Below are 25565 nucleotides of genomic sequence, written 5' to 3'. Positions count from 1 at the left end.
ACGCAGCTCAGATCTTCTCTTGGTCGAATATCCCTATGGTTGTCATCAGTTGGATGGGTAAATATTCTTTGGAGGGTTTAGTCCACAAAAACTGCATTGTTAAATAAGGAATCTTGTGATTGCAGAATACAAAGAGGATATTACTCGGTGGCGAGAAGATATGAAATTTAAGTTCAAGTGGCAACAACAATATTGCGCTCTTTCGTGAGGTATTATTCGTGCCACGAGAGTGCATAATTCATGCCATTCTGCTAGAATCCTAGTAGTGACCAAAAAGGTTAATATATTTCCAAACAGAAAATTGATGAGGGGAATGAAAAATATCAATGATGAGCAGCCAGAGGGAAAGTGTTTGATTGAACATCAAACCATTTGCGCTCTAAACACTGTAAGAGTTGTATGGCAGGCAGTAAGGAGAATTGATATATAACTCTTGGGAATGAAAAGGTCACCGTAAACCCTTTTTAAAATCACACTAGGACGTTTGTTGATCGGTCGCACTCATTGAACAATAAAATCCATTCAACTTTAATAATGAAGCCTTTTCAAAATAGTGAAACTAAAGCTGAAGTAAACACAAATTACAGCACTTCTTTTAAAAATCATCAAGGGGAATAATAATCACTGAAGTGGTTAACAGTGCGATAAATACTTCTGCTTCAAGAATACAACAGCTTAATTATTTTACCAATAAGCAATCGTAAGTTCGTGTGGTAGTTCTCACTCTACAATCAGTGATGGAGGTGGGTGAACAGTAACACCAGTTACTACGCGAGGCTGCAGTATTCTTATGCATCCTCTAAATCTTTCTCTGCATCATTCTCATTCCTTTGTGTGTCCTTAGCTTCTAAGCGTTGCATGTGAAGATCAAACCACAAAGAAAACATGTCAAGGTCTTCACCAAATTCGTCAGCATACAAGACATTTAAATGGTGATTGATTCGATCCAACTTCGTTAATATCTCATCTACTTCAGGAAGTGCATTCTCCTCGTTCTTCGTGTTAGGATCACACGAACTGTCTGCATCCATCGCTGAACTGTGAACCCCAAAACCCATCAGTTCCTTTATTTTTACGATAATGAAGTTTCCAAGATTGAATTTTCCTCTGGTGAGGTCTCTGATATTGCCGTAATTGTAGACAAGAACTGAAACGAAAACATTGATGAAAATGAGGTTCAGTCCCAATTTTAACGCCGTGACGTAAACAGGACCAGTGACTGTACAGCAATCGTTAAAATAGTCAAATCTGCCACCGAGGACTCCTTCGACTAGAAGAGACTGTAGAGTGATGACTGGCGAAGAAAAGGGGTAAAGTTCACTTCCAAACAGAAAATATCCTACATGGATACATGCAAACATGAACAGAGTGAATGCAACCGAGCAGTTAACAAGTTCACGAGCTGATCCCTTCATTACGTAAAATAAATGCCTCACGTGAGGGTTGAATTTGAGCAAATACAGTAACTTCAGAGTGTTCAAGAACATCAGTAACGATATTAATACCGTTTCTAAGTCCTCTAGAAAAGCTCCTTTATCAAAACTGATGAACTGAAATGTATTGTTTCTGAGTTTTTCTGTGTTGTAGAAAAGCTCCGCTTGTTTAAAAATGTGGGTGACAACAAAACCAATGACTGTTAAAGTCTGCGTCAGTTCAACCCAGTTTAGAAACTGTGCAAAGTACATTCGAACACCCGCAATCATTTTCGACGTTTCCTTGACAACGAAGTATATAATATACACAACTAATAACAACTGACAGACTACAGTAACAGCACTGTAGCCTCCACCAATTTCGTATACATGAATGCCACGAATCACAGGATCAGATACCACGTGACCACTTGGTGAAAACTCAATTGGGATCCAGATCACGCCGAACAAATTTACTTGAGAGTTAAAAACGGTAAACTCGACAATTATGGCACTGGTAAACCTATCAATCCAGTCAAACAGTTTTAGTTCAGATATGACTTTCAGTGCTGTAGCTTTATCATAGCCCAACTCGGCCAGGTAGCCTCCTTCACCATAAAAGTTTGACAAATGAAGTTTTCCCCATAGAGGAAGACTTTGAGTTCGCTCGGCCGACGAATAATGCCAAGCAGTGGGACAGATCTGATAAAGAATGTTTAATGAATCATTCCTGGATGAAGAAAATTGGTCCCATCTCGTTCGATGAAAACTGCTTTTGTCCTCGTTATTGGATGTATATGTAGCCACGCAGGAGTTGAAAGGAGGTTTTAACTCCTCAATGCTGACATCACAAGAACCTTACAACGAAAAAGAGCACGTTTATTATCTATAAAGATGACCAAATCGAGGTTTGTCTATTCATTCAAACTGCAGTTGCCTCAACGATGCAAGATATCTTATCAACCCAAGGCAAACAATACGTACATGCACGAGAGAAGCCCCCGACAACTTCTTGCTGAGTTTGGTTTCATATAACTAGTTTCTGGAACTACCACTACGAGTGAGGTCTCTCTCCACGGAGTGCCTAAAATACCTTTCAAATACATTCTACCTTGAGACCAGCTGTATCCACTGCTTGGGGAACTTGCTAAAATGATTTGTGACTTCATTTCACGTCATCTATTTGGTAAGTCGTCATACAGTGGATAGCGCAGTACTCAGTTTTGTCAACAATTATCCGCTAGATGACGATTTATGTGTTGGATAACGTTATCCGCACTTTGAACAACTGGCCCCCTTTTTTTCGTTTCCAATAAAGGACGTAAATTTCTAACGAAACTGCACTTTTTCTTCGTGGAGGGTATGCAAGATAATTTAGTTTCATCAACTGGGTTGGTAATGTAAATAATCCATCTAAAGAGTCTCTAAAGCTGAACTTTAGAGCATAAGCCCTTCGTTTTCGCTCTGACAGAAGGCTAACGCTCTAAACGTCAGCTTTAGGAACTGTTTACGGTGGTCAATTTACGTTATCCATTCAATTGATACAACCAAACTGTTCTCTGTTCTAAGTCACAAAAAAAATTAGACATAGAGTAATTTTACGTTTAGCTAGGAGTTAAAACACTTCTTTTAAAATACCTTCTTTGACTCGTAGCTGTCTAAAGCGAGGCATCCCAACGAGAACAGCGTCGCCACTTCCAATGTAAAGACTGTGACTATTCAGTATGAGGTTTTTTCCATCGTCAAAAAGCCCTGGTACCAAAACGTCACGTGCCCAGTCCCACGTCTTGAAGTAATTTGTTATCTATATAATAAGAAACGAAGGAGGCATCAATGAATTAGATATTCCTTAAATCTTTGAAAGTTTTGGTCCGTTAGTTTTTATCTACTGACATCCTTTCTCACTAAAAATTGTTGGAGTAGCCTACATTTTTACATTACATTTGTACATTTATATAGCGCAAACTTCTATGTGGATATATTCAGTCGGGCTTAACAGTATCGTAAGGTTGAGATCGGACGTCAGCATTTTTATCAGGCGCCTCTGGCAGCTGCTTCAGTCCATGTAGCGAACTCACCTTCCCACCCATCCCACCCCGGGGAGGACATCAACTACACAGTAATCTCGTGCATGGGAAATTTACGTCTCCTACCCCCTAACCCTGCGGGAGACAGAACCAACGGCTTAACGTCTTATCCGAGAAGACGAAGCAATGTGAGTGAAGCGTCTTGCTTGAGGACACAACGTCATGCCCCAGCCAACCGACCCAGAGTCCAGCGCACTGACCACTCGACTACTCACGCCAAAGGATTCTGCAATTGCAATTAAGGGGGTGCAAGTATCCGTTGTCTTTAAAGAAGGCGTCAATAAAACAAGGAATTGGCCGATCACATACCGAATCAAGTTTTCCAAACGTAGTTTTCAAGGTCGATGTCATCAGGTACCCATGTTGGCTACGTCCACCGTAACAAACAATAAATAGAATTAACAAGTACAGCATGTACGATACTATATTCCGAAGGGCAGTATACATGTACACCTCCCTCATTCGAGCGATCCTTGCGCGACGTAACTGCCTCTTGCTTAAGGGCTTTGGTATTTCAATTTCTTCCTCGTCTGTATCTTCATTACCTAACCAACTTAATTTAATATCTTCGACATCAACGATTGCGTCGGCGTGATATGGTTGTCGAGTAAACCTTTGAATTCCCCCTTTGCAAATGTGAGATAGCATAAAGGCAACAACTATGATTTGAACAGGTTTCGATACAAATATGTCCAACACAACTGACATTGCTACCGAAACCAACCACTGCTCACTTTTATCTGCACCCCACTGCAGACTGTAGAAGACAACAAAAGAGGCCGTACATGTCGAGAGGAGGAAACACAAGAGCCAAGGAACGAAAATAAACCAGTGTGGAAAAGAAATGTCACTTTTCCTGGCGAGTTTCTTGTGTGAATTACTTTGGAGAGCCATTTCCTTATTCTCGTTTGAGGAACGGGTATGAGTAAAAAGTGCCACGGTCAAAATATTGACAGGAAGTACAACCATAAGACTCTGCACTGCAATGATAAACTCTCTGAAGTTTACAACAAAACGGCCCAACCTTAGCGATCCTTGATTATCGTCCATTGCTGTTTCACGTTCGTAAAACATGGCACTGGCTAGCATGGTAGTCAGTAATAGAGACAGACAGCAAGATAAACGTTGAGCGCGAGTAAATCGATACCTTGGAGGTCTTGTTGCGACAGAAAACCATAAATGTGAATCACTAAATTCACCAGCAATTCTGTTCTGAACATAAACTGCAAAATCAATTCCTTTGTCGACAGTTGAAGTACCACGAAGTGTGCGGTCTATTAATCCATCACCTCTATCAACAGCCAGCCACGCAAAACACACAAAGTTCCATTGCTTCTTATTGGTCAATTCGCAAACCTTGATATGGTTCAAAAACCACGATGGACTGTTTCCCGAGTTGTCATGCCATACGCGCACAGTTCTTATGGGGCCAATACTGTCATGAATCGCAAGGATAAAGGAAATGATGCTTCCCCTTGCAAAGGGGATAGACGAATCGTCTTTCAAATGGTAAGGTCGGCTGGTGCCTATCTCTCCCTCCAGTATAACAAAAACGTTAGCAGTGGTGCCGGAATTTCGCCAAATGCCCGTTGATACTTGAACCTCGATGAAGTGAGACCCTTCTGAGGGAACTCCTACGAATGCTTTCTCCCCCACCTACAAAAACAAAAAAGGAAAAAGAAATAATCAGTCTCCGTTATTTTATTACGCTTGTTGTCCTGTAAATATAAGTGCGTGCAAATGATGCTGTCCTGTAAATATAAGTGCGTGCAAATGAGCTTTGTGACCCATGCCCTTATCACAACATTTTATACTTGTCGTCCCTCTTTAGGATGTAAAATGTTAAGCAAAAACTATGTTGCAAAAATGATAAAAAAATGTAATGTGCTGACGAAGGTGAAAAATTCTTCACACCAAGCAGCCTCGTTCCGAGGGTTCTTTCTCTTTTCCCCTCGAGAAAGTAATTGGTAGCATCTGGTCAGTGTGCAGAACAGAGAGCGCCGTAGGGAGGGTAGGTCCTCGACTGAAATCGACAAATGGACAAATGGCGAGTGCATTTTAAAAATATCGCTGACGTTCCAGTGCTACACTTCAAGTCCCTCTGCTTTCAGCAGGTCATAGAGACACCAATTTAAGGTTGAAAAAGGTAAAATAATTAGTGGATAATCTTTTTTAAGGTTTCGTGCTTTAAGACTAAAATTCACGAGATAAAATAACTTAAAATAGTGTAGTGAAAACCCTCTTTCTACAAAACATTGGTTTTCATACACAAGGTAGAGGCGATTACATTAAAACTACGGAAATCATGTTACCGTGATGAGCCCATGTTATAACATGGCTTTACAAAAGCGTGCGCTCTGATTGGCTCATACGCTCGATCCATTTGCCCGTGGGTTGCACGCTGACGTCAGTTTGTTTTGCTTTTTTTTTCAAGGCAACTTTTTCGTCGATGTTGCCACTACACACAACATAATTCCTGTTTTTTGTAGGTATTTTGCTCGTGAAATATGGACAAATTTTGTGATTTTTCCGGAGATAAGGAAGATAATTCTTGTGAGCTGCCAAATTTCGAGCTCAAGGATTTTGTCGGGTCTCCAGCTTAGAGTTCGAGATTTGCGAACTTGAGCGAGCAGGAGCTTTATCAGCTGGGTGAACAATTAAATATTTATACACGAAACGAAAGATGTTTGAAAGTCTCAATGTTAAGATGTTTGAAAGTCTCGAGTGCGACTCAAGAAGCTAGAGTCGCACTCGGCTATCGCCTCGTGCGACTCTTACGCTTCTTTCGTGCTTAGCAACCTCCCGTGTGCATCAATAACTCGATGGTTGCACGCTGCACGCTAACCATTTCTTAATAAACAAATAAGCAACATATGCCCGGCTTATATTTCCTGAGAAGCTTAAGTAAAATTGCTATACCTTACAAAACAAATAAGAGAATGAAAATAAATAATCATATGTCAAATTCGATTGTAAAATTAGTTGAAAAATTTAGAAATTATTTCCTTACCTTCAAGTTATCAAGTTTGTCATTCTTTCGAGCCCACAACAACAACGATAGGTATAAACCGAATACACAGGACACTGCTAATATAACAGCTATGTTTCCACTATCAGGTAGGCGAGTGAGTTCAATGAACACTTTATCAAAATCCAATGGATTCGGGGTGACAAATAACTGACCCCCAAAAGAACTCAAGTGATTACAGGAGCAATAAATGGCATCTTGAGTCGTCATTTCGGCTACCTGTAAGAAAGCAGTTTAAAAACTCCTACTTGATCGGTTGGATAAATAACGGACCAAAAAAATTCTTCCTAATTATATGTAATATGTCCGATATATGGTCGCAAATGAAACCTGTCGGCATCGAATCCTCCATCTTCCGCTTTATGCTCGAATAAAAGGTTGAAAAGGTACACTTAATCGATGTAGTTCTGCAAAATCAAACTCTGCCTACCTTCACATTTTTGTATATTTTTGGTGGCTCTTGCCTTTTCCAATAGAATAATTTCCAATCAGACACTAGCATTAAAAGGGGCCGCGTTTTTGTTGCTTGCAACTGAAGATTACTTAGTTAACCACCTCCACGCTGGTTAATCAGTGCGCTGAAGCACAATTCTCATTTTCTAATTGAGGATCATATACCTCTTACCTGGCACCCTTCTGAAGTCCACTTTGATAACTCTGCGTTCCAGAACAGGCAGGCAGCTGGCATCACCTGAATGGTGTAGTTTTCATCTCCTACACGGTATTGAGGTACACTGTAACTTGGACCCATGGTTGGGGGTTCCTTGTACTGTACACATGACCGCTTCGACCGGCCGTGACCTGAACAGCGCTTAACCCGTGAAATTCTTGACACGGCTCTTAGCCCGAAGAAGTAGTAGCCAAACCCTTTGTTCTCAACAAAATCCTGGTTGACAAAGACTACATATGGATTACTTGAACAGTTAACATAACCATCTGGTACTTTATTGCAAGATGAAAGGTCAGGTAATGTTAAATTCAAGTCGCTATTACTTGGCGATGGCCGCTCTCCGTACTTTACGGTTACCACAAACTCTGTCTTGTTGCTTTCTGGACGAATGTTTAACAACAAGGCCATGCCTGATTGATTGACATTTACCTTGTAGAAAACAGTTCTGTTGGATCCAACGTAATGAAACTGAGAAGCGTTTGTGAATTTCTGGTGGCTCTGAAGTCTTAAAGTAATCGGTGCTATCAGTTCTGTTGTATTCAAAAGATGCCCAGAACTGTTTTTAAGCTCAAGGCTTGAAACAGCAGTTGTCACTCTTGCGCCTGACGGATCCCATGAGAATGGAATGAAGTCTGTCGTTACCATCTGTCAGACAGGCAATGGAAAAGAGTATAAAGTGAAACAGTCAGAAGGGGATGGTTGGAGCACATCACTGAAATGGGTTTTTTCGCACCATACCATTACTGAAATTGGATAAATTAATTATTTGTCAAAGTCTTGGTGCATGTTTGGAATATCACAATGAAACACAAAGAATATTAGTAAAGCAATGATTCAAATAGGGTTTAGGGTAAATGTTTGAGATTTACAAGTGCTTTCCTACCTGGCTATCTAAAAACTGGGTAGAATTGTCAAACAATTTGGATACCGGAGGAAGTCGAAAACTGTTTCCTTTGTTTGACAAAACTGTTCCAGCGACTAAATTAGGCTCCTGTCGTAACAACAGTAGAGACATTGCTTGGGCCGGAAGCACCTTCGGCTCCTCGCCAACGAGAGTTCGGGACAGGATGGTACTTCCGACCTCCTCTAAAGAATGAAGCAGAGTTTCAACTTTGACACGAGCCTTAAAGGAAAAGACAAAAAAAATTGTTGTCGCCAGTAGTTTTAACTTTAAGATAAATTTAGTTTGTTTGTCTGTTATTTCTCAGTTGAGATGTAGTAACCCAAAAGCTACACTTTTAATACTAATCTGCTGATCTAGATTTGGGTGCCAATTTTCGGTTAAACTGTTTTACCTTCAGTGTCTGCTTTCACCTTGAAATTTCAGTGAATATGGTTTTTAAGACGTGTGAAGCAAAATTGTGCTAGGACTTGGTATAATTCCGATTCAAACTGGTTTTATCCGGACGAACCATTGTAGTGCCTTGCAGATTTTGCACGTGTCTAACATAATTTCTTAACTCTCGTTCTCAGTCACTTGAATTTCTGTACTTTTTTTTTTACCTGAAGACGTAGGTCAGCACCGTCCCTTTTGGTTCTGGTCAATACATCCGACAAAGAAATTCTCGATTTGAGATTTCTCCTTTGGCTCTTGGGCAAGCGTCCTTCATATGCAGTTATAAAGCTTGCTTTGATTCGAGACTCTTCTTTCGACGCAGTATCGTCCACACTAGCTTCGTGTGAAGTTACCCTAAGCATGCTTCCGAGACCAGTTACAAGACTCTTGGCACCATCAAATAGTGTGTCGTAACTTTGCCCGGCTGTACTCTCCGTCTTCAATACCACAGTCATCTTTTCAAGCGCTTCTGTTGCAGCTTTCTGCGCGAGAAAAAAATAGTTTAAAGGATCAGGAATGCCATTTTCGTTCTTTTAAGTGACGTGGTCGTTTCATCCTTAAAATTAGCTAACAAAAGGTCCAAGTGTTAATAAAAAGAAGTGACAGGTTATTAAACTACCTGTGCTTCAACGGTAATCTCGCCGATGACCGAGCTGGCAGAGGCAATCACATACGATACCTGCTGGACTCTAACGACAGTATCTACTGGGACAGCAGATAGCTGTTGTATGATGTTTGATTTCATCTACAAGAAAAATAAATGTATTATTAAATGGGCACAGATGAAATAGCCCCAATCCCATAACGGGTATACAAGTATCGTTATGGATAGAAAAAGCCGGCCAGCAAAGTAAATTCTGCGCTCAAGCCGACGACAACAACGGACAAAGTTAGAGCTTATTTAAGTTCTAAGAGTATTGCTTCTTTCTTTAAATGCTAGTCAATCTTTGGAATCTGGTGAGAAAACACTTTGAAACTTCTACATCGCAAGCTTGGCATAGGGTGTGGTGACGTTAGTGCTATCAGCAACCCTTGCTTGGTGCGAGTCTGGACTTAGTCCCATTAGGCCTAATTAATAGAAAAATTACTCAGAACTACTTCCAGCTCTCTCTTGGAAGTTTCGCTGTTAGTTTTTCCACTTATGTAATACTTGCCATAATTTTTTTCTCTTTAAGCTCCTGCACCTGACTTTCTGCAGATTCTGCTTGGGTAACAACATCAACGACCGAAAGGACCGCTGTAGCCAATTGTGCAGCACGCGACACATCACCTGACTTGATCAAGGAATTCAGTTCACTTTCATCTCTAGAAGTGAGGCTGGCGACCATATCGACAAGGTCTTTCGGCTCAAAGGTGGGCTCAGAAACCTAAAATAAAAACGACGACAGGAGTCATAAGGAAATTGACATTAACTACATCTTGATATGATAGACAGTGCTGATTGAAATGAGGGTAATACAAAAAAAAAAGGGGTCAAATAAAATTGGTGAAGGTATTTTTTTGCCGTTACCCATTCCTACCTGTACAGGTGTCCTCACTTCAGTATATGCGCCCAAAATGTCAGCCACTCGCACTCGAAAGTCGATGGTAAAGTTATTTTTCCTCCCTCCAGCAGGAAGTTTGGTTGTCAAGCTTTTTTTTACGCCTTTGTATGCCACATTAAAAATATTGTCATCAATGAGGTAAATAAATTCATACTGCAACTGAAGGTCTGGATCCTGCCAATTATTACAAGCAAAAGTAAATTCTGTAATTAGAGTGACTCCTGATGTTTGGCTCACGTTGCATACTCCTCCAACAGGCGGGCTGTTTGAGGTGACGTGGTATTCGGAAAACCCGCGGTTTCCACCCGGTCGTTGTGCAGTCAGTATGAACTTATACCTGGTATCGGGTGTCAGCACTTCAGGCCTAGTGACGAAAGATTTTGATGACACCCTAGTACTTATCAACTCTTGTATGTGTGAAATCTCAGCCCAATGAGAACTCTTTGAAGAGTTATTCAAGTCTTTCAAAGCTGTCCACTCGAAGATAAGGTTTCCATGACACGAGGCACCTGTACACATGCCCTGTAACGCCATTATCCCAGATGGGTTTAGTTTGGCAGCGCAGTTTTCAACACACCTGTATGTCGTTTAGGTAATGCAGTTAAAAACAATTGACTTATTGATATATTGACTATATTTTTCACTTTGAAAAGGATGAGATTTACAGTTGAACCTACACCACCGGTCACCTATCTGCTTCGACCATTTCTTCATTTGTTCAATGCTTGCTTACAGTATCGACAAAATACGCGAGCGAATAATAAAGGAAATCGTTCCCTGATTTAAAGGTATACAGCACACCCCAAGCCTACCTAAATTTGTTTTTATTATTTATGAACACTTTTTCTCCTATACATTTATTTATTGTCTATTTATTTGCATGTGTATACTAGATACGTAAATATTTACGAGTAAGTATGAACACACTTTTGGATTCCTAAATGTATGTGTTACTTGAAATAAGACAATAGTCTAGAGACTTGATAGTACTATACCAACAACGATAAATGAAGATATAATTTGAGAAAGTTGTCACTGGTGCATTGAAGGTTTTTCAAATGCACGAAGTTAGCACAATTGATTTTTTTAAAGTTGATTTTGTAAAGTTGGTCAATATCAGGTGAAGTTCAAGCCGCGCCTGGTTTCTTAGGTTTCAAATACCTGATTTGCACTTCTGGTGGGTCACCAGGAACGATAAACACTTCCTGGGTGTACACAGCTTGCCTCTCATGCTTTGTAACCTGTACTGTTATAAAGTATGAGGTATTTTCCGCCATAAGACTGTTGTTGATTCTAAGTTCATATCCAACAGTTTCTTTATCATCAGCCCTATAGTGACATCCTGGTTCATCTGAGTTATTAAGATGCCGAGGTGACTCTTTGCACTGCCATGTAAAATTGAGGCCTAAAACGGCACAAAATAGGGTTGAATGTAGAGGTTAAGTTATGTCACCAGTAATAGGCAATTAGTCAAGAACTTGTTTCCACCCTTCCCGAAAAGTTTGCTTCGTCTTTTTGCGATTTCTCCTTAAAATATTGTCAAAAGACATATAGTGTACTTGCTTACTAACCTGAAAATCGCAGACTTTTCTCATCAGGATCATATGATAGGGATGCATCAAAAATCAATGTTCTGTCCAGTCCTTTCGCCACCTTATTTCCTCCAGCAATGAATGCAACTAAAGGGCTTCTCTCCACCTTGAAATAACCATGACCTACCCCAAACACTGCTGTTCCTATCAGGCTGACATTGAGTCGAACCAAAAATTCACCAACTGGCAACAAGTGTGGTGTTATCTGCAATTCTGAGAAGCTATTTCTTGAAAGTAATAGTGTTTCTTCTTTGCCCAGTTGGTAAATACGCCAGAGGAACGAAGCTTTGTAATATATGTTACAATTGAATTTGACATCAGATTGTATTGTAAACTGTCTCAATCTGTCAATGCTTATGTTTGAAGATGCATTTGGTGAGATATTTGGCAGGATCACATCTGGGCTTTGGCATACGAAGTCTGATTGAAAAAGAAACCACTCTTAGATCTCCCTGTGGAGGGGAAAGGGAGAGCGAGAGAGGGAGAGAGGGAGGAAGGGGAAGAGAGGAAGGTAGAGTGAGGGGGAGACAAACTAGTCTAAGAAAAATTCCGCAGTGAAACCCTTCTTTAAACTACATGTACTTTGGAGGCAATTAACAGAGGGCTGATTAAATAACACAGTACCTGAGCAACCATACAACTCCACTCGCATTGAGATGCGCTCATAATAAGTCACTGGTTGAAAACGGATGTAACGAGCCCTAAATGGTGCGTGGAGGAAATGTTTGACAACTGTGTTTTGATCAGTGTTTCCATCAAAAACCTACAAGAAAAAGGATTTAAAGTGTAACACTCCTACTGAAAATGGTATAAGCAATAATTGAAAGTGATATTCCGTCGCGGAAAACGCAGTTGTGTGGAACTATGAGATTAGTGGTGTAGAAATAATAATTGTTTTTCAGTGCTCCTTCAAGGACAATGATGAAAGAATTCAAAGGGCTAAGCGGACTGGAGGATGAAAACGTGACAAAAAGTGAAGCTCAAGGAACCTTGTGAATGAGCCAGAACTATTTACTCTATTTTACCTTGTCTGCAGCTTGCCCAGGTTCTTTGTAGTTGGTGAAGGTAGAGCCACCGTTACTGAACTGTACCTTGTACTTTGTCACCCACTGGTCATACATGTATCTTCCTTGAGTTGCAACACCAGTAACCTTGGTGAACACACTTCCCAGATCAATTTGAAGCCACTGATTTGCATCTTTAGTTTTGGCAGACCATGCTCCTTGATTTTCTGAACGTGATTGGAAATGAAGTCTTCCGTGAATAGCTTTATCGAACTTCCATTCCGAAGATGCTTGCACTCGTTCATTGGGTATTCCATAATTTTCCATCCCAAGTGCAGTCTGACAATCTAAAAAGGTTAAAAGCAATTGAAACAAGAATCTAAGCATAAACTGTTTAAAGATGTGTTCTGTACACGAATATGGTCTGTAAGATGTGTTTTTATTCCTTCTGGTCATTCAATACATACAAGACAGATCAGGTAACCAATTAACATATTAAACAGGAAATGACTCATAACGTAACAAACGATATTCATAAAACACGCAAGGTACAATGAGAATCGATGATTTTGACTTTCACCAGTCATCCATTGCAAAAATCCTGCAGCACCAAGATGAACGTCTAATGTTGACATCAAATGCTGCCCTTACAAAGCGTTTTTTTTTAACCAATTGTGAGAGCAATTCTTGTAGATCTCTCGCTCAGTCTTTGCTTTCTAGAGATGTTGATGAAATGATTGCTGAAGTACCGCTTCAGTATCCTTACGCTACAACAGAGAGGACTGGGATTTTATCACAATTATTTTCCACAATTGTGTTCATTTCAGGGAATCTTCTGCGTCCTTGAAATTTATTTGGCTTTGGTTAGGGCTTACAAAACTTACCTCACAAGGTTTTTTCAGTATTGTGAAATTTTGCAGACAGCTGTATTTTGCAACTAGAATGTTGCTCTGTGCTTATTTGCAGTTCCAGATTCAGCGTACTTATGAATAAATCAAGAGAAACGTCTTCCCAGTTTTCGCCTTCAGCTAAATGACCGAAACTGTACCGAGATAAATAGTAAAATTTCGTGTCCTTCTTCACGCTCAGGGGAAACTAAATGCATCAGCATGAAGACGAATCTCACTGTGCATGGTGAATGTACCAATGTCACATGTTGCAAAGAACTGAACATTTTTTTATTAATTTTTTTTGGCAATTTCTTTTGGTGAAATACATATTTTCTAGCTTACCAGTACTCTGAATACACAAGTACAATCATGCAGTTAGAGGATGTTTCCCTGACTTAAGACAAGTGGATCAGTTAATACCAATATTCTAAATCTGGCTGAATGGTAATAAACTTTATAGTAGAGCGTTTACAGACCATGTTTCAAATAATAACATTAACTTTACAGTAGTCCGTATTACCTGCACTATCTTTAGGCACAGCACAGAATCGACCACTAAATTTTTCAGTACATTGACAGTGCATTGGAAGGGATGATTCACTAGATGGCGGACCACCATCTTGACATGTTCCTCCATTTTGACATGGACTGGAATCACAAAGATCATCTGTAGGGCAACAATTAATGTAAACCATTCCATTAGTGACTATTCAAGAGGAGCCAAGGTCTCACTTAAAAAGTTACAATATATTTTGAGGGTTTTTCTCCTCTGGTTCTCTGGTTTTCCTTCCTCATCAAAAACCAACACATGTTAATTCTAAGTGCAACCAGAGCAAGTCAGTGTCCACAATCTTCAATTACACGGATCAGAACATTGTTTTCCTTTGAGATATTAAGATCAGTACACACAAGTCTAAGGGATTAAAGGACACCTTTTTACAAAATAGGGGACTTTGTTGGCAGTGGCTGCCTAGACCTAAATGTGTGTGTATCCACTAGTTTTTCTTAGATTTTTCTTAGAAATTTTAATGCACTTTTTTTAAGTTTAAGCATTTTAGCATAATTTTTATTACTATTTTGGAAATTATTATTGTTATTATTAATATCATTACTTTTTGCTATTATTACATTTCACTCTGTCTTAATGGTCACTTAGCCTTTAATGCACCTGTAGGAACTGGTCACTATGCTATCTGCAGGGTTTTTAAGCATGTTGTGCACAAGAAAAAAAGGCATAGCCAAAGTATTCAGGGGAACCATTGGCTACAAATGCCTGGCCTTACCAACCTCCTCCACAGAATAAGCAGGGCGTAGCCCCCCCCCCCAAATAATGACAGTTGTCTAATTATATCATTTTCTAAATATACATGTGGCTGCCTCTATGAACATAGGCTTCTTGGTTGTTTACATGTTGAAGCAGTTACCCCATTTGTTTGAGTTTGTGATCTGAAAATGGCAAAAGTACAATGTATATTATAAATATCCCAAAAGAGGTTTCACAAAAGATGTTTTAAATCATCATTAAAGATAACTCCAACTCATTCACAAACCAACTTGAACTTGGATTAAAATAAGGGGAAACAACATGCTTGTCTGGAATCTATAGAATGTCCTTAAAGTGTCTGCATCATTCATCACAAAGAGGCCCAGGACAAGAGTTTCTAAAGATTTCACTTTCCCTCGAATTGATTTCAAAGAAATAAATTTCTCTGACTCAAATAAAATTCCATGACTTTTCCCTGACCTGAAAAAAAATTTTTTCTAGACTTTTCCCTAATCTGTTACAATCATGATTTAATATGGGTCGCCAATTAGAGATTACAGTATTAATTTCCCTTATGTACATCTTTAAAAATAAAAGGGAAAAGGATGAGTGGGAGAAAGAGGAAGACGAGGAGGAGGTGATATTTCAATGATGACTGATTAGAGTGTTGTTTAATTTTGCTTCATATTACGACTTCATGGCCATTAATTTCGATACAACTTTGCCTCCAAAAGAAGACAGCACAAAATTCACCAGTAAAATATAAAACACACATAGAGCAAAATAGACAGAGTTGCTCATATTGTGTTCTTCAATTTTTGTATTTATTGGACTCACAACAATCACAAGTCCATTCAATATTTCAACATCAATTTATTACAAACCTTCCCACCCTTGAAAATATTGGGAGCTGAACAAACTTGCATTTTTGTTTCATCACAACTACTTGTTTCACTTGAACAATACACAGAAGCAGTAAATATAGGAATTTCTCCTCTTGCATCCAGCTACAGCCCAGCTATCTTGTGACCACATTGATTACTATATTTCCTCAAATTTGCACCTTGGAACTAATTTAAAATTTCAGCCAAAAGGAAGGGCCCTTAGCGGAAGGAGGCTAAAGCTTAATTGAGGGAGGTGCTTATTAAAGTGCACCTATACCCAAAAATTTTTTTTCGCTTAACGAAATAAGCTTATTTTTTGGAGTATTTCTCTGCAAAAATTTCTTAATTGGCTCAAATCTTTAATTTTCTGTGCCCAGTCAAAATACGGAAAATCGGCCGCCATCTTGCCCCACGACCGAGTTTAAAGAGGAATGGCTCTAGCGAGTAATGTGACGTCAAATCGAGAACACGAAAGTCTGCATTTCACACATTTTCACATGTTTGGGAAGGTTGTAGTTGATGTTGTCCGAAAATATGCCGACTAAGTGTGTTGTAGAAGGATGTAGCAACGCGCGAAATTTGCAAGAGGGTATCGCGCTTCGTACATTCCTCATACAACACACCTAGTCGGCATATTTCGGACAATATCGACGACAACCTTCCCAAACAAGTGAAAATGTGTGAAATGCAGATTTTCGTGTTCTCGATTTGACGTCACATTACCCGCTAGAGCCATTCCTCTTTAAACTCGGTCGTGGGGCAAGATGGCTGCCGATTTTCCGTATTTTGACTGGGCACAGAAAATTAAGGATTTGAGCAAATTAAGAAATTTTTGCAGAGAAATACTCCAAAAAATAAGCTTATTTCGTTAAGCGAAAAAAAATTTTTGGGTATAGGTGCACTTTAAGTCTGTGAAGGATTAATGAAACAAGCTATTGCAATCAATGCTTTTTTTAAATAATAAAACAACACCAAATTTGGTGTTAACATATGTTGTTGTACTGTACTTACTTGACAATGTCCTGGCTTCCAGTATACTGCTATATGACTCAGGTCTTTCCTCCCCATCAACATCTTTTAATCCACCAACCTGAATTTTGTAGATAGTGTTGATCTCAAGTCCAGTTATTTCAAATGTAGTTTCAGATCTTACGATTATGTATTTAGGATTGTTAATTTTGTCATATTTTATAGTATATCCTGACACAGACTCCATGGCGTTCCAACTGACTGTGATTGAGGTTTGGCTTCTGTTCACAACTCTGAGCCCTTTGGTTTCTAGGTACATGATACAAAATATGATGAACGAGAAATAATTAATATAAAAATGGTATGTTCACTTTAAACTAATAATATCATAAATTTGTAACTACAGTAAAATCAATTAATGACAATCTCATATTGATTTATTGGATCAAGTTTGCTGTAGGTACTCTTGCCCAGTATATTGGTCAATATATCTTGGTCAAGAGTCTGTTGATACTTGACCAGTATGTTATTTGACAGTTGGTTCAAACTTGGCTGACACTCCGTATATGAACAAAACATAGAAATCATGGTGCAGTCTGTTGTATCATTTTAAGAGAATGTATATAGCAAAATAATTTTTTTTTGTAAAAGTACTTAAAGAACTAGTGGGCAGAATTTCAGGCACAGAATTTTTCCATGCGGTTAATTATTCATGAGTGTAAGTTAATAAACACAGAAAAAGAGGTTTAAAGACATCCTCATTCAAAATAAAATGGTATCCTGTAGACACAATAGATATGTTTGTCTGAACATTACACATTTTACCTCCTGTCACACATGTTTCTTGCACAATGAGCAAAATAAAAACAACTATGATCAACAACTTCTCCATGCTTTGCATCTGCGTACTCAACATAGCACTCTCGTCAACACCATCTCATGTTATGAACTGGAATGTAAATAATGAGGTGTCTGCATTTAGTTTCAAACTTTCAGACTCCAGTAATTGACCTTTCTATTATGGAGTGTGTCAGGACAGTAATTTCACAGCAAGCTTTCTCTATCCAATTAGATTCCACATTGCTATATTACTTGTTCAGTAATATATCAGATGATGTCAAAATGTTGTGAGAACAAAAACGTCTCACAACTGGAGTAGCCAAAATGTGTCTGATTTTAAAAAAAAAAAAAAAAAACCAATTTCAAAATCTCCTGCAATCTGTGATTGCAAGGCAATATGGTTTCATTTGTTTTGAACTGTAAATTATTGAAACAAAATTTTGCTCTTAGTGATGGCACATGGGCGTCCAACATGTCCTCCGATTATTCGTAAAAAAAAAATTGAATATCTTTAACTGGAACCCAGCAACTCAAATCGCCTCATTTCTATCCTAACAATGATAACACCTAGAAAGCAGTTTGACCGGCCATTGACGAGTTACCTGAGTGAGAGAAATAATGGGGAATTTAAGTGGTCTGTTACTAAAAAGGTGCACGAATTTGATGGGGCTTTCAATCGATCCAGGAAACAAAAAGAGGTCGAAAAATAAGCCTCCACTTAAATAATATCAGGACATGTTATTTTCACGACATAAAGCAACGAGGAAATACATAAAAATATGAAGAAAAGGACAGTTTGTTCTCTCAAACTTACCTCGAGCGACCCAAAGTATACAGCGGTGGATAAAGCTCGCGTAGTGGGGCAGTGCATCGTTCAGGTTTTCTCTTAAGAACCTCTAAGAAGCTTTCACTGTAAAATAATTCAAACAATCATTTTGAGAATAAAAAGGGTGTACATAAAAACAAGAAATTCTTTTACCTCAGGCACGATAATTCGTGGGAAATCTCGACCAAAGTGTTTATTCCTCACACGACTTCGTCAGCTATATATGAGGCAAACGGCTTACGCGAGAAAATGGCGGGAAAAGCAGCCGGTGGTCTCTCTCGTCACCAGGGCGTTTCATGTATGAAAAGGAAATTATAATAAGGCTTAGAGGCTCACGAGGACAAGTCACTTCACAAAATTTAGTAGAAAAAAAAAAGATGTTCAAAACATTTAGTAGAAAAAAGAAGATGTTAATAAAAATTGTTAAAACTAGTCTTTTTCGAAATTTGACTTAGGAAGCTAATTGTGGAGGTTCGGATGAAATTTTTTTAAGTTTGGTACATTCCACATCAAGCCTTCGACAGAACATGTCCAGTTACCTGCTTTTGTGCACAAAACCGCGGAATCTTCAGCGCCACCTTCAGAACCACTTAGACTACTATCAGCCCTGTAACAGCCATTTCCAGATCTATCATACCGCTATGCATGTTCCGATTGCCACGTTAAAATCGAATGCACTTTTGTTCTTCCTTGTGTGACGATAAATTTCGCGGCCCAAACTGGGAAACTAAACCTTCGCGGTCGGCACAACAATAACTGGGGAAAATTAACTCGGTAGAGACCACTTGGCAGCGAGAACAGAAACTCGTCACGATTTCCTGGCACACGGGGATCTACTTCGAGCGAGCTTGTACGGACGTCAAGGACGAGACAGCGTTTTGGTTCCATAGTAAACTTTATTCTAGGTCAGGCCAACAACAGACGTGATCTAGCCTCTTCAGTTTAATTATCATATAAGGGGCAAAATTAGTGAATTCTGATTGGTCAAGACAGACGGCATTTTTTCTTAATTTTTTTAATTGCCCCGCGCAAAATTACTTGAAAATGATTGGCTGAAAATCGCTTAGCAACGGCTGCCAAGGTAAAGAAATTTCTGTTTGTTTTATAACAATGGCGTCCCGTTTTGCGCGAGATCAGTAAGAACACATTTTTCCCCTTATATTATAAACAAGTAGTCACATGGTTTCTCGTAAAATTAAGGATTAATATCACTTGTGTTTTCGGAAGTTGCAGAAATTGCCTTCGTCACTGCGCGACTCGAGCAATTTCAGCAACTTCCGAAAAACACGCGTGATATTTTATCCTTAATTTTACTCGGCCACGTGCGATTACCTATACTAATCAAAGATGCAATCATCAAGGCTTGCTTAGGTACTATCGAGCGCGTGGTTCTATTCGTCCTTTAAATTGACAATATCTGAATATGAGCGGAAAACGTGTCTTTGAAGTTAAATTATTTACATTGAAATATTGATATGCCAAAAATGAAAGAACAGACTCAGTAAACGGTGCATGATAGTCGATGATAGTTGATGATAGTCGATGATAGTTGAAGCGCGCGCTTTCGTTTGACCACCAACTATCATGCACTATCATCGACTATCACCAACTATCATTCATTTTGAGCTTGTTCAAATTCTTTATGATAGTCGATGATAGTTTTTCTCGTTTGACCACGCGTATGATAGTTCGTGATAGTTTTTGGTCAGCTGTTTTCTCCGAAAATCGGCGGGCTCGTTTAAAATGGCCGCCAAAAGCTCCTCGCAAGGCTTAGCTTCAGCTTCAGAAATTCGTTTTTATACCCAAGATAATAATAATGAGAAAGAAAATATTGAAAACCAAGAATCAGGAGAAAGCGTCAACTCGCAGGAATTCCAAGAGACACCGCCGAAAAAACAGAGTTTCACTAAACGTTCAACGGCGATATGGAGTAATGACCTGACATTACGTCTAATAGACGCATATGAGGCGCGGCCTTGCCTTTGGGACATTTTTTCCACTGATTACCACAATAGAGATGTCACAGGAAAAGTTAAGCGGGAGATGGAGGTGAGATCGCACTCGTAAAATAACAATTTGCTTAAATTAACAATTTGCTTTAGGTTCTACTCTCACAATCTGCGGCTGGCTGATTTTGTGGATAACATAAAAGAGTGTGTTTGAACTCAGTTAAGTCAAACTAACAACAGCAACAACAACTTTATTGACCCTTATACTTAAATAGAATTATATAAGTCAATAGAGTTGAGCATGTTGATTCAGAAAACAGTCTTTTAACATTCGACAAGGGAAAGATGCGCTCTACGCGCGTGATAAAGACTAGTGTAGGCCACAGTATTTGAGCGTCTTTAATCGATCTTCGCATTCCAGTTCACCGCGTTTTTGGCCAAAAGCATGACAGGAGACTCTCCTTTGAACATTTTCTAACAGTAGAAATTCTCTGCCTTTTTAACAACATGATTTGTTTATAGGAAATATTTGGTCTCCAGTGGAGGGAAATCAGCAGCCAGCTGACAAAACTCAGGCAAATTCTGAGCCAAAATCAGAAAAGAATTAAAGAGGTGAAATCAGGGCAAAGCACTGATGAACTATTCAAGCCAACATGGATTTTTTGGAAGCCACTCTAGTTCCTCTTGCCAGTATTAAATCCTCGCTCAAGCCGAGATATACTACCTGACGAAAGTCCCAAGAACTCTAACACCAAAGATGCTGCAGATGAGGAGGCTTCTTCAGTACCCATTTCCCCTGCTGTTAAGCAACGAAAGACTAAGTCAGGGAAGTGTGACAGGAAAGCTCAGACAGCAATTACAGAAGTTAAAAACGAGCTAATGATGTAATGTCTTAAGGTGATGAAAACTCCCGAGTTCTCTGTTACAGCAGGCCCCAGTGCAGAAGCAAGCTTTGCAAGCTACATCACAGAAAAGCTGAAACTGTTGGACAGCAGACGAAGGATGATAGCAGAGAAGAAAATCAGTGATATAATTTGGGGACTGCAGATGGACATGGAGCAATCCATGACTTCTGGTAGTGATTTGTCATTAACGTTTTCACAGCCTCACTATCCAATGGCAAGTAGTAGTCAGCTTGGCAACCCAGCTGTAGGTAGCTTTTACCAGTGGTCATCTTGACCTTTTGTGTAACAGGATTTGAGTATGGGATTCTCATGGAAGTGGCATTATAAATGTAGCTGTCCATATTATGTGTCCATCTTAAGATACATTTGGTAATCTTTAATCCACTTTTCAGGAGTTCAATAAATTTATCTGGTTTTTAATATGACATAATATTTGCAACATTGAAATGACAAATTACAGTCTTATTCAAGCAGAAATTTAATAAGAAAAGTTTTACTGTTTCTTTCAATTACATGTGGGGCCCTAAATGTAATTTAGGCTAAGTTTAACGTGAAACAATATTGCTGACCCACAGTCTCCTTCAGGGTGGTGTACTGGGTGGCCAGAGGATTTGTGTAAAGACTCTTTAATTTTACAGCTTGGCTTTGGATGTCAAGTCATTCCATGTGTTTTTCACTGCTGGACAGATATCGTTAAGCTTTACTCCAGGCCCACCCATCCCCTTTGTTTTTGTGATAGGTATCCTTTTGTTTCCACTGTTAGTTCAGTGTGATGGTGCCTGGTGGTTGTCACTCACAGGGTTGTCATGGATACCCTGTGCTCAGTTCAGTTTGTTTGGCCCCACCATCCTTTCAGGCATCATTTCCCAAGCTTATTTGTCTTGACGAGTTCAACACTTGCTTAAATTGCAATGATAGATGTTTCCAATTACATTTTATTGAAGTGATAGTGAACTATTCATTTTCATGTACACATTTTTCCATACATTCAAATATATACACTGTATAATGCTATGTAATATCAAAGGCCTTCTATATTGGTACATCTTCAACTTCTTTCTTGGCCTAACTGGGTTTGATATGTGGTGTGTTTAGCCACAATATTTTCTAAGTTTGAATCTGCTTTCACCAATCTTTCTCCAGCATAACTTTCATGTAGGTATGAATTTAGGGAGGCTAGCAAAAGCTTCCAGCCCTTTATAAGACTTATAAATTAGGTTTTGATGCTTAATTGTAAGCACTTTATATCAGTTGATATAAAACCTTGTTTTGATACAAATACCCAATCATTGGTGAACATGTTATCCCCATAGCAACAGTATAAGCTGCAAAATAAAACCTCTTAAGGTAAGCTTGAGGCACTATTAACTCAAAATGACCTTGGTGATCCCATTTTTTCATCACCACAATTTAATTAGCAGGGTAATCAAGATGCAAGTTTTCGAAAAATTAAAAGAAAATCTGTTCAAGGGTTTCAAAGCCACCTGAAGTTGTAGAAAATTTTAAGGTGGCTCTTTATGGTAATCAGTTGTGTCACAAAAATGATTACAACATTTTCACCAATGGCTGGTCATTTGTTTCATGTCATGATTGCAACCAAAACTGGTTATACGGGTAATGAAACAGCAAAATTAAAGTCTTGGGAAGGGCTAGAAACTGTTAGCAGCTGCCTTAACTTGGACATACCTTATCATTCATGAGTAATCTTTACTTGTACACAGCCCTGCCAAACTGTTTTGTACTAGTGGGCAGGATTGGTTCAATGTGAGTTAGATAGCAAAAAATTGACTGTGGGTGGCAAAATTGTCACCTGTCACCACATTTTGGTAGGGCTGTGTATGCAGTGTAACAATTTCTTAACATCTTAGCCATGTTTTAAAATTATGGTGTCACTCATTTATCATTAAAGTTAGTGAAACATCCCACTTGGATTGATCAAAGATCGAAATGTTTGATAACCAATTATACTTCAGCTTGTACCAAATTAGGTCACATTTTCATGTTTCTTGTTCATGTTAAAATACAACAAATGATAAAGCTTAAAAAACAAATACATTGGGCAAACAGTAATATTTTACAAAGCAACACACAATGTAATAAGTTATTTTTTTTATGAACAGAAAATTCTGGCAGTATATATTAAATGAGTTTAGATGTAAATCGCAAAATGTGTAATAAATATGTATTTTTTGCTGAAATTATTAAGGTACCTATTCCCAACAAACTGAACATTGAATAAAATGAAAGATTGAACAGACATGACTAAATCTAGGGCTCTTCTTGTGGTTTATCTTTCAACTGTAAGTAGCTGCCAATAATCGTGTCAAAATCACAGTGGCATGAATGCATTATTTTAACACCTGTCGCATTGCCAGGGCACACTTCCTTCATTGCAGAAGTAATCTTTGAATATGTCTCGCACACCTTTTGCCAACCTGCTAGCATTGTGCCCAGAATTAGGAACTGGTAAAGGGTTCATCTGGAGCTCTGATGACCGCCAGGACCCAGGGACCACCTCACCAGTTGAGATGTCCTCCTCATCTGCAAGACCCTTTGGTGAGTAGATCTGCTTTGACACTTTGTTTGATCTCAAAAAATTGTGCAGGGTCAAGGCTGCCAAAGTTAAGTCTTCCACAAAAGTAGGAAAGAGCTGTATTGGTGTTAGAAACACCCATCTATTAGCCATGATGGCAAACAGGTTTTCTGATAGACATTTAGCTCTGCTGTGTCTGGAATCAAAGTAAAGATACATGCAATTTAGCTAGAGGGATTGTTATTTATGAACAAAGGAGGAAAGACTGGCTATTGGTATGGTTTTTTCTTATCGGAAGTCAATGTAGCTAGTCTCTGCAAGTGACCACTTCTACACGACAACCACCTCCGTAAATGACCTCTCTTTTATCAGTTAATTAAACTCTATAAAAATACTTTATCAAATAATGACTACCCTGCATTCATATGTCTTGCAAAGTAGAATTTCTTAATAAATGTAACAGCTGAATTGTCCAAGTTTCAGAACTGTATAGTTCATGCACATTATAGCTTCAAAGTTGAATAATTTTGGGCAGGGACACCACACCATAGAAATCAAGGTTGCAGTATTTCTGGAGTGAGGTTGTAGACACATTCTATAAAAATACATTTCCCTGGGATCTTAACACCAAAAGAACCCCTGCTCCCCGTTCCCCCGAAAAATGTCGATCAAAATATATGGTTAGTAAGGTAGATTATAGCATGGTTAACTATGGGCATACTAATAACTGAGTTGTTGTTGTTGTTATATTCTTGATTCTCACCTGTAATTGTAAATCCGCTCTTCGAGACTGATATTTCTTTGTGGGTATGGCTTCATAACAAACGGCCGTAAAGCAAAAGCGTCATCGCCCACAAGGACGTGAGGCACTGGTTCTTTACCAAAGGGAAGGGGTTGGTCTTCAGGCACTCCGATGCTACCTTCCTCTAACTTCTTCAAAAACAGTGTTTTGTTCCAGATTCCTCCATCCGAAACTCGGCCATTTGTCCCAACATCGGCATACAAACATTCGTAATTTGGCCCAGCGACAGCCATCAGCACCACAGAATGGGTTCCCTTATAGTTATAGTAGAATGAGCCACCTCCACTTGGAGTGCAAATTACGACATGTTTCCCATCAATTGCTCCGATACAGTTCGGAAACTGCCACATACGCTCGAAATCTTCCGAAATTTGCAACCACTCGGAACAACTTGATGGGGTTGACATGTATCAGGCTCCGAGAACTAAATAAATTGCTTGACATACCTCACGAACAATGTAAGAGATGGTCGATTTGCCCATGCGAAATTGAAAGTGCAAAGAGCGAAATGTTTCACCAGTAGCAAGGAACCGAAGGGTGAGAGTTAGTCTTGCGGCAGGTGAAATAACTCTGTGGCCACCTACAACTTGGTGTTTGGTAATCTCTGGCCCGACAGCGGTCAATATTTCCTGAAATGTTTCAAAGTTCATTCGCAACATTTCTTTGTAAGCGGCAGTGTCCTCCACTCGCAATTCTTCCACCAGTTTCAACATCCCCCTTTCGTTTCTCCTTTTAATCCATTCCCTTGTCCGTCCTCTCTTCCACCAACGCTCTCCAGATTCATCCTCCGTACATTCCTCCAACAAATCGATTACTAGTAAGCAAGCTGCCGCCCTCTTTCGTCGTGATAAATTCATACTTCGACAAGTTTGTTTGTCTCACGCGAAGCCATATTAGTGTTCACATTTTACGCGGAAAGAGCCTTGAACTAGCTGCTCGCGTGACTTTGCTCGCACGCCTGCCGGTGAACTATCATGGTTCTGTCCTGGTGTACCGGTTCACAAGGGAATCACCGTTGTTCTTTCTTTGT

The 25565-nt window shown here is 39.2% G+C and overlaps 1 protein-coding gene and 1 long non-coding RNA gene across 3 annotated transcripts; one reads left to right on the top strand and one right to left on the bottom strand.

Annotated features, from left to right (window-relative positions):
• Positions 1 to 504: 504 nt before the first annotated feature.
• Positions 505 to 25462, bottom strand: LOC111321321 (polycystin-1-like protein 2). Of its 2 annotated transcripts, none has more exons than XM_088756422.1 (20): positions 24497 to 25462; positions 18500 to 23929; positions 18335 to 18430; positions 17506 to 17629; positions 16723 to 16989; positions 14084 to 14230; positions 12695 to 13020; positions 12294 to 12432; positions 11649 to 12089; positions 11239 to 11482; positions 10054 to 10654; positions 9688 to 9900; positions 9153 to 9278; positions 8701 to 9015; positions 8081 to 8320; positions 7153 to 7842; positions 6510 to 6746; positions 3809 to 5155; positions 3051 to 3216; positions 505 to 2269 (listed from the first exon to the last, which is right to left on the bottom strand). In XM_088756422.1, exons 4-20 carry the CDS (start codon positions 17594 to 17596, stop codon positions 789 to 791), a joined length of 7071 nt encoding a protein of 2356 aa, XP_088612548.1. In that variant the 5' UTR covers positions 17597 to 17629; positions 18335 to 18430; positions 18500 to 23929; positions 24497 to 25462; the 3' UTR covers positions 505 to 788. The 2 variants fall into 2 exon arrangements, with proteins under 2 accessions (XP_088612548.1, XP_088612549.1); XM_088756423.1 differs by having other exon boundaries at positions 10054 to 10441.
• Positions 15538 to 16702, top strand: LOC148732579 (uncharacterized). The gene is made up of 2 exons (XR_015999825.1): positions 15538 to 15976; positions 16620 to 16702. It is a non-coding gene; the product is annotated as an uncharacterized LOC148732579 (long non-coding RNA).
• Positions 25463 to 25565: the final 103 nt, after the last annotated feature.

This window comes from Stylophora pistillata, chromosome 4 (genome assembly GCF_964205215.1).
Source record: "Stylophora pistillata chromosome 4, jaStyPist1.2, whole genome shotgun sequence".
Classification (NCBI taxonomy): Eukaryota; Metazoa; Cnidaria; class Anthozoa; order Scleractinia; family Pocilloporidae; genus Stylophora; species Stylophora pistillata.
Note: the sequence above shows the minus strand (reverse complement) of the source record. Positions and strands in the feature narration are given on the sequence as shown.